Source organism: Pseudopodoces humilis, chromosome 4 (assembly GCF_049639895.1).
Source record: "Pseudopodoces humilis isolate 2021_Gansu_Grassland_sample_001 chromosome 4, ASM4963989v1, whole genome shotgun sequence".
Classification (NCBI taxonomy): Eukaryota; Metazoa; Chordata; class Aves; order Passeriformes; family Paridae; genus Pseudopodoces; species Pseudopodoces humilis.
Genome location: NC_142203.1, coordinates 51173000 through 51182665, shown reverse-complemented (window position 1 = coordinate 51182665; position 9666 = coordinate 51173000). Strand labels below are relative to the sequence as shown.

Below are 9666 nucleotides of genomic sequence, written 5' to 3'. Positions count from 1 at the left end.
ATGAACGGCTATGGCTCCCCGTACCTCTACATGGGCGGCCCGGTGTCCCAGCCACCGCGGGCTCCGCTGCAGCGGACTCCGAAGTGCGCCCGGTGCCGCAACCACGGCGTGCTGTCCTGGCTGAAGGGCCACAAGCGCTACTGCCGCTTCAAGGACTGCACCTGCGAGAAGTGCATCCTCATCATCGAGAGGCAGCGGGTGATGGCCGCGCAGGTGGCGCTCCGCCGGCAGCAGGCCAACGGAAGCCTGGAGGGCCTCCTCCCGGACTCCCTGCGCTCCCTCCCCGGGCCGCCGGGCAACGCCGAGCCCCCCACGCCGCCGCCGGGGCCGTCGCCCTGCGCCGCGCCGCCGCGGACCCCCGCCGAGCTGGCCGCCGCCGCCGCCCTCCGCTGGGCCGCCGAGCCACCGCCCACGCTCCCGGGGCCGCTCCCAAAGGCAGGTGAGGCCGGGCCGGGCACCGCGCTACCGGGGCAGGAGGGAAAGGGAGGGCTGGAATCGCGGCTGTCGGTTCTGGGGAAAGGGGCCGGAACGAGTAAAGGCGAAGGCTTTCCCTTTCTCCCGACGGGCTCCGTGGGAAAGGACAGGAGTTCCGTCGGGTGCACTTTACCGCTCTTATAAAGCGTGGAGCCTCACAGTGACCGGCCCGTTCCCCAGCCAGAATCGCGTCCACCGACACCAGTGCAGGCGAGCGTCGCCGCTGCCAACTGGCTCCCCGACGTGCCGCTTCTGGGCCTGTTCCCCAACTCGGCCGGGAACGGGCTGCATCCCGTGTGGATCACAGCAGCATGTCTTTCTGCTGCTCCCGGTTCTGCTCCCGGGCTGCAGTCGCTGTCTGGCTTTCCGCACCCCGGGCATCGGGCTGCGGGACCTCGTCCAGGACAAGATCTGCACACTCGGACCAAAAGCGGCGCCAGGAGCCGGAAGAGCGGGATGGTGCCAGGGGATGAGCGGGGCTCCTGCGCAGCCCTGTCCCTTCGGGTCGCGTCCGGGGCGGCTTGCGACAGATCGGGGGTGCTGAAACCGCCTGCAATGGGCACCTTGTGAGTGCGACCTGTCGGTAATACACGTTTCTGGAAGCAAAACTAGCGCTGTCGCGTTCCGTTCATTGTCTGAGCGGGAGCTGACAGTCGTTCGCGACAGGGATGTTCGGCAGGCAGGCCACTGCCAGCCCAGTGCGCTCCGCTGACAAGTTGTGACAAAATCTTACGCGGTGCCCCGTGACGGGAATGGCAAACCTTGGGCTCCCGCCCCCCGGTCCCGTGTGCGCCATGGAGCCCGTCCGGCCACGGAGGCGTCCACCAGGGTCCCAGCATGTGGCTCTGCTCCTCCAGCACCGGAGCAGACACACCCCGGGCCCGAGGCGGTGGCAGGGCTGAGTCCGACACTGTGGCCGGGATGCCGGTGGTTTTGCGACCCGCTTCCCATTTTCCGGCCCTTGGCACCACCTGCCTGCCCTCCGGCAGCCCCGTTCCCCGCATCGCGGCCCGGTTCCGCCGGCCGCTCCCCAGGGCCGGGTATGGGGGTCTTTCCCCAAATTTCCCCCTGTCCGCAGCCTCCCGCCGATGCGGATGCTCTCCACTCTGCACACACGGCTTGGCCGGGACCTCCTCCCTGCGTGGAGGTGGCTGGGAGTAAGGCCGAGGAGATGGGGAGAGAAGGGGAAAAACCCGTCTTGCTTCGAGAAAATGAAAGTTCCCGTCCGCCAGCACGATATAAATCTGTCGCACAGGAACGATATTAGCTTGCACGCTCAACTTTCCTTCACCCTGATGTATGAACTTCCCAGTTTAAAAGATTACAGTAATCACGGGAGGAGAGTGTAAATCGAATCTGATAGCAATAACTTTTGGGGAAGGTCAGGCTCAAGTGAAATGTTACCCAGCAGCAGGCATTTTGTTTGCAAAATACAATCAAAGTGTATTGATGAGAAATTCTTCCTTGCCAGCCAGTCAGCACTTTCTGATAACAGCTTTACGGAGCGAAAAAACAAACAAACAAACAACAAAACATAACGGAGATCTTCATGAATCAAAGCTCTCAGTGCTGCGCCTGCCCCCCTGCCCACCGTGCTGAGGCCGGGCCGTGGGGACCGGGGTTCCCCGGGACCACCAGGGAGTCTTTCTGGTTATGCATACCTCACCAGCATGGTCCCCGGTCCCTGATCGTCACAGACGAGTTTTTTCCCCCCACCTTTTATGAACACGAGGATGCATGAGAGCAAAGAGGAAAACGGTCTCATCGGAGGTTCCTCCTGTCACTTTCCATCTGACACTGTTTAACAGTACAACTTGCTTATTTCCAACTATATACTGCATGCTCTGAGCGGCAGGGTTTTCTTTTTCCACTCCTTCCATTAACTGATTTAAAATCGCTGTAAAAATAGAGGATGAACCAACCTCCTGTCCACCCAGTTTCTAAAACACACACACAACCTCTTCCTCCCTGAGGATGTTATTCTCGTGAAAATTTTTTTCACTTCCAAAGGGATATTTCCCGATATATGGTAAAATCAGATCTGTTTGCTTTTATTCCTGCTACAATTGGCCATTTCGGTGGGACAGTTGCGAAGTTCTGAAACTCCCTCTATTGCATCTGCTTCTGCTAATTTGGAATGATTCCTGTTCCTCATACCATGCTCCTGAACTTTCCTTGCCCACATGAGTGTGTGTTACATTTCTTAGTAGTGGTTCTCAAGACTTGTAAACAATACAATGCTATATTCGTCATCTGATATTTTCAGAGCCAGGTTCTTAATGCAGCACAGCTGTTTCTGTGTTAATTTGAGAGCAGTGATTAGTCTCTTACAGAGTATTTAGATCATCGTATATAAGGAAGAAAGTCTGAAGTAATTAAAACCAAAACAAAATCCCAACAACCCAAATCAAGCCTAATGAGCACCCCACACCTCCAAAGAGACAGCAAGAGTAGAACAATCACCACCAACCAAAAAATTCACCCAAAGCAAACAAAAAAGCCCCCACCAAAAACATAACCTTAGCTTGTTGTGCAGTTATGCTAATTCTGGTATCAGTTTTTCCTAATAATACAACTAAGGAAAACAGCAGGTACTTTTGAGATACAAGAAAATCTGTGTTCCCAAAAGAGCTGTCCTAACAATCAAAGAACAAGCTTCTTTAACAGGGAGTCAGCAGTGGGTATACCGACAAAGCAAATTTGGTTCCAAAATATTAGACCAAGTTTTCCAGACAAGTTATTAACTTGAGAACAGCTTTTCCCTCTTACCTATTTTACTTTTATTTGGCCCCTTTACAACATCTGACTCATGATTATTAACGTATAGATAGTAAAGAAGAATTGGGGTAAATATTGTGCTAAATTCGTATCAGCTTTATTTATTAATTTGTATTTTACTGTAAATGCATATACTGTTCTCCCACTGTCCTATTTTATGTGTGTCTGTATTTTCACGGCGCTCTGATTTGGGTTGGTATGTGTGTCTGCATGCGTATTAATTGATGAATACTCCCCGTCTTTTATATCCATAGGAAAATAGTTTCCTTAATCTTCCCAGGAATCACAAACTGGACACTTAAATGCAGGCAATTTGAAATAGAAGGTGTTGGTGGGGGGAAAAAAACCCAACACACAAACACCACCCCCCCACCCACACATACACAAAAATAATCTCCCTCCCCCCCAAAAAAGCCCAAACCAAGAAAACCCAACCCCAGAGCCAGACAAAGAAACAACCCTCCCAAAACCAAAATCAGAATCCCACAGGAAGACAAAACAAGCACACACCCCTCCTCACCAGAAACACACCACCACCAGAAATACAGGAAAAAACCTCAGCTCACACAGAGCAAAATACAACACCCAAACCCCCACAAATGTAAAAAATGTCTGATGACGATATTTCGTTCTTAAAGCCTAAAATATCCTCATGTGAAACTTACGAATTATAAAAAGAGAAAAATCTTTGATGACGAACAGTAGCTGGTACGTTCTAAATACAGAATTATTTTTGTACCTGAAAATACAAACATTTGCAATTTATACATGCATGCAATATTCCTACAATTCAGTGTGCATAAAGGGATATTTACAATGTATCTTCACAAATTTTTGTGTATTTGACGATGGCTATTTTATGCCAGTCTTAAACAAACGAAAATCCCGGTCGCGGCGGTTCCAACGAAGGGTTGGGGACAGTCCCCGGAGCACACCTGGTCCTCCCCGAGCCCTCAGCGTGGCGGGCAAAGGGATGTTTAAAGTAGTTAAAACACAGCCCAGCAGACGGAAGCCCCGAGGGTCGGCCAGGTGAGTGGCCAGCTGCCGTGCGACAGCCCCGGGCTGTGACACCGCGCACCGCGCCCAGCCCGGGCGTGGAGCCGCCTGACACCGGCAGCCAGAAATGCTCTCAAAAAGGCAGAGGGAAAAATACAGCAGCCTCCACACTCAGTGGTAGCCACCAGAGGGTAATTATCCATGTGTTGTTAATAACACCACTTCGATTTAAATAATCGAAATCTCATTTTCCGGGTCTGTCCCTGTGAGTGTAACAGCCCAGTGAGATGCTTCGCTATGACCTGTGCTGTATGAGACTACCACTGTGCAGAAGCTAAGAGCAAGAGCAGCTCTGCAGTCTCCTGATGATAAAGGTGCAAAATTCAGTGAGACAAGTTTTCAGAATTTGAAGAAAAATTTTTAGGCGAGCCTCATAAGGATATTTTTAAGGGTACAGAAAATTAAGCAAATCTGAAATAATATGAAAATAATGTTTTGTAAGGATCAGGGAATATATTCGAGGTATGTTAAGTCATCTGAAGGTGTCTGTTAGTTTGCTTGTGTTTTTTTTTTAAAATACATTTTCTCCACAGTGGTACTTGTTTTCATCCCATGAAAATACACTGCAAAAGTGAGCATGAGGAAGTATGTTCTCCTTGCTTTCAGTCTGGTAATATTGGTCACCTATTTATGTGAAAATTAGGGCTATCATCTTCCTTAAATAGCCTCTCTAACTCTGTCAAGACAGGGACAAGATAGTTGTATGTCCTCAGACTGCCCGCTAAGCCTTGAATTTATAAAAAATCCATTCACCATGATTTGTAATAAATGCTAGTGGAGGGGTTAGAAAGGAAAGGTAGTGTTAGTCTTACGTTTTCTCAATAATGGATGAGCCATGTCAATGTCTTGGCACCTCCTCAAAAGGATACATGTGCCAGTTTGCTATCAGCAAACAATTCTGCATTCTGTTTTGGCTGCTAAAGCAAGATTGATGTACTGAGCGTATGAGAAAGAGGAAACATACATGGCCTTCTCTGTAATACAGAACATGCATATAGAACATATATATTCTATATATTCTATATGGAATCTGGAACTCTGTTCACACAAGAAAGGCAGCATAATCAGTGTAAAAACCAGTTCCCAAAACTGCTAAATGGAGTGAGGTCTTTGTAAAAGCATCTGCATTCCTTAGCTACACACTTACCTTTCACAGCCCAAATGAGCAGCATCCCACATCTCTGTAGGATGGCCCATCGTTTCTGCCAGTTACAGCCGTTCTCATGAGGAGAACCTTCCTTTGCCATGCTCACACTGTCAGGCTGTGCTCTGCCAGGATCTCTTCTTTTGCTTATAGCTCCCACTGTGGTGAGCATAGCAGCTTCTCGCTCAGCTCAGGCTTGCTCAGACCCTGACTTCTTTCTCTCTAGTGGATAAATTTAATTTTTTTTTTCATGCTGATCTGTTAAATGTTAAACTTAGCCCACTAACTGTTGTGAAGATGCTCTGCCTGTTCCTGCAGTGAGAGGAAGGCAGGAGATAGTGAGCAGTGAGGCTCAGGTGCTTGCACAACTCTAACTGGTTCCTTCTCAGTTTGGCATGTGGGATCATCAGCACATTTTAGGAACCTTTGCTTGCTTATTACAGCTACCTTATCTAGTTGGGATGTTTGTCAGGGGCTTGGAACACAAAGCAAACAGTTGCATTGGTTTTTGCAGACAGTCCATCCCATTTGTGTGTTCAAAAGCACTACCCTGTGCAGTTAAAGTAGACTCTGTTAGCCGCAGTTTGGACAGCAATCTTCCCCCCATGCATAGAAGCCTCCCAAGAATATGACCATTGTGCTCAAGGAGGAAAGGCAGCAGAGCTGTATTCTTGGGAAATGACAATGAACAATCTCAAGCAAGTCTATTGACCTCCTTTTGCATAAGCAAGCTCCCTTCCCTTCTTCTTGCTGACAAGCAGTCGTATTTCAAAGGGTTTTGTACTTTGGTCAGGCATTACCAAAGAGTTTTGGGTGTCCATCTGGAGACAGCATGGTCGATGGCCTTGTTTTCAGCTCCATACTCAGCTCTCAACCTTCTTAGTTTAGCACACAGAAAGCAAGATACCTGGAACAATTGCTAAGAGAGGCTGTGGGGTCCTCATCCCCGAAGTTATTTAAAACTCAGCTAAGCAGGGACATGAGCAACGTGCTCTTTGTCTAAGGCTGTTCCAAATTTGAAGGGGATGTTGGACCAAATGTCTTCCAGATGTCCTCTCCAAACCAGACTTTTCTCGAATATGTGCTTGGATGGGACAAGGTGTCAGACATGCTTAAGGGTTTAGAGGAAAAGCTGCAATTCTTCCTGTGTGAGGAACCAATTTTTATGGTTCCAGAACTGGAATACATTTATTTATTTGAAGACTTTTGAAACCTTCAACCTATGGTCATAATGGAGTGGTTCTACCAATGCTGTTGGACATGCAGGGGAATTTTCATTTCCTAAGTGCCCTCTTCAGATCACAGACAATGAGATGGTGCTAGTGAGGAATTATGATGTGAAAGTGCTGAAGTTCCTCTGAGAAAGCCTGTACTTGGGTGGTGTGTTGCTGCCTTGTAACCAGTGAGAAAGGATGGATATAGCATTTTTGATGAAGCAGAAAAATGATCACAGCTTCTTTGCTTGCACATGGGAGAATGAGACAGAGTATGTCTAGATCAGGTCACATTATCCCTTTGCAGTTTTATTTTCATGGGATGTTGCAAAGATACCTTAATTTTTTGCAGGATCTCTGAAAAAAAAGTACTTTTTCCCCCTTAGAGTTCTGGTCTGTTCACTTTAAGAAGACAGCATCCTCAGATCTCTGTAAAAGCCTTTGGCCTCATTTTTCTGTTAACTTCTCTGACTTCTCTTTGCAGACATGAATGAGGAGCGCTTGGGTGATGCAAGTGGAGCAGACAATGCCGAGACCTACAGTGACAAAGACACAGACCAAAGGAGTTCCCCAGACATGACTAAAGCCAAAAGTTGTTTCAACCCTGAAAGCCCTGAAATTGTTTCAGTGGATGAGGTTGGTTTTGCAGTTCAGAAAAATGGTGGGAGCACAGAGAACCGTCCAGACAGCCCCAAGTACCATCCAGAGCAGAACCACCTCCTGATAGAAGGTCCTTCTGGGACAGTTTCTTTACCATTCAGTTTGAAAGCAAACAGACCCCCACTTGAAGTCTTGAAAAAGATTTTCCCTAACCAAAAGCCAGCTGTGCTAGAGTTGATCCTGAAGGGGTGTGGTGGTGACCTGGTGAGTGCTGTAGAGGTTCTCCTGTCCAGTCGGTCTTCAGCGGCCAGTGGAGAGAGAACGTCTGCAGAATCTGATGGTCTTGTTTTGCCTTCCAACGGGCATATTTTTGAACACACACTGAGTTCCTATCCTATTTCATCTTCTAAGTGGTCTGTGGGCTCGGCATTTAGGGTTCCCGACACTCTGAGGTTCTCTGCTGATTCCAGTAATGTTGTGCCAAATCCTTTAGCTGTACCTTTGCAGCACCCTTTCCCTCAGCCACCACGCTACCCACTGATGCTGAGGAACACTTTGGCAAGAAACCAGTCCAGCCCGTTCCTACCCAACGACGTCACCCTGTGGAACACCATGACACTGCAGCAGCAGTACCAGTTGCGGTCACAGTATGTCAGTCCTTTCTCTAGCAACTCAGCCAGTGTTTTCCGAAGCTCACCTGTCCTTCCTTCCCGCTCGTCAGAAGATCCTAGGATCTCAATTCCTGATGATGGATGTCCTATTGTGTCTAAGCAACCAATTTACACAGAAGATGAATATGAGGAAAGGTCTGATTCTTCAGACTCAAGAATACTCAACACATCTTCTTAGACTGACGTGGCATATTACAGCTAAGCGATACTCACAGTGCAGCTGAACTACTGGCCCCTAAGAGGAGGGACATGTACTCTACAAAACTCTTGCAATTGTATTAAAAAGTGACTTTGCTTGGTAGTGTACTATAGCAATAAAGACGTAACTTATTTAATTTCTTGCACTTCACTGGATAATGCCAAATAGCAATACTCTGGCTTTAGTGCTGAGTGTGTGTTGCAAAGGAAGACTTTATGGCTACCAATTATGGGACTCCAGAAGACTCATAATGGAAGCAGAAGCCCAAGGTCTACTTTGTTCCTTAACTCAGAAAAATGGGGATGTTAAACTAGAATACTTGAATGCTGTTTTATAATTGAGAACTCCTCAGGACATAAGAAATCAAGCAAACATAGTTCAATTGCAAATGGACTAAAACAAGGACTTTATAATCTTATGTCAGTGATCATCCTTGCAGTGAAAGAAAAGGCAGAAGAAAAAAAATACACACATGCAACTAACATGAGCTGCTTCTGTGCCATTTGAGCTTGGACGCTTTTCAGAGAAATATTATTAAGAGTTATTATTTTCCCATGGCTAGGTTGAAATGTGTAATGTCAGTGTAAAACCAATTACAGCTGTGAATTGCATGAAGTGTATTGTGAAATGAACACCAGATTAAGCATTGTCAGGTTAATGTAGCATGCTAAGGACTCTAGAAAAATAAACTAAGATGATGATCTTGGTTTATGTCATTTATACTGGGCAAATAACATTCTGAAGATAGAGAGCTGATTAGTTCTCAGCCGGGGTTAAGATGTCCAGCTCCAGCAGCTGCAGACAGGGGAAACCTCTTTTTCCAAGTCTGGGTTTTGCTTCCCTGACTTGAAACTTGCAACTGAGATTCAGCAGAAGTTGTCATCAGGGAAGCTGAGGTCTCTTGTATTTGTACTTCAGACATTTCCAAGCTCAGCTGAGGAAAGCAGAGCTTGCTACAATCACAGAAAGCAGAAAACAAAAGGCTCTCCCAATGCTTCAGAAGCATCTTTATTTCCTGTTCTGTAGAAGTAGAATAAAAAAGGAAATAGGATGTAATAGTGGGCATTTCTTTAAGATAATTTTTAGCCAAATGGCAACTTCCCTTTTCCCCTAGAAAAGTAATGGTTTGAACAATTTATTGCATGGTTGCATGCATTGATTACACTTGCATATCTTATGTGTGTCTGAGTAACATTAGTAATTGCTTCTGATGAGGAATGCCTCTAAGTTTAATGTCCACTTAGAAGTTTGTTAAGCTTTAGTGTCATTTTTTCAACTGTTCACAAGTGACTGCATATGCTTAACAATGGACTTGTAAAAAACACACCTCTGAATGCAGATGAAATGGCTCTCCAGTCTTTCAGGTGTGGGGATTAGTCCTACACTTCAAAAAAAAGGTGAGGCTACCCTGAAGTTGGACTCTGAAGCAGATGGGCTTTAAAACTGTTATATAAATGTATCAGGCATGTTATCTGGTGTCATTGTTGATACGAATGCCTGTATTCTCATTTGGCATTTCATGTTCTGTAA

At 46.9% G+C, this 9666-nt stretch overlaps 1 protein-coding gene across 1 annotated transcript; it reads left to right on the top strand.

Moving 5' to 3' along the window:
* On the top strand, window positions 1-8115 carry DMRT3 (doublesex and mab-3 related transcription factor 3). Its single transcript, XM_005522704.2, has 2 exons — window positions 1-439; window positions 7151-8115. The coding sequence occupies exons 1-2, from the start codon at window positions 1-3 to the stop codon at window positions 8113-8115; spliced, it is 1404 nt and encodes a 467-aa protein (XP_005522761.2).
* Window positions 8116-9666: the final 1551 nt, after the last annotated feature.

Excerpts from the sequence above, each read along its gene's own strand:
- DMRT3 (XM_005522704.2), top strand. The coding sequence starts at position 1 with ATGAACGGCTATGGCTCCCCGTACCTCTACATGGGCGGCCCGGTGTCC. Across the intron at positions 440-7,150 it reads GGGGCCGCTCCCAAAGGCAG|ACATGAATGAGGAGCGCTTG; the intron begins GTGAGGCCGGGC and ends TTCTCTTTGCAG.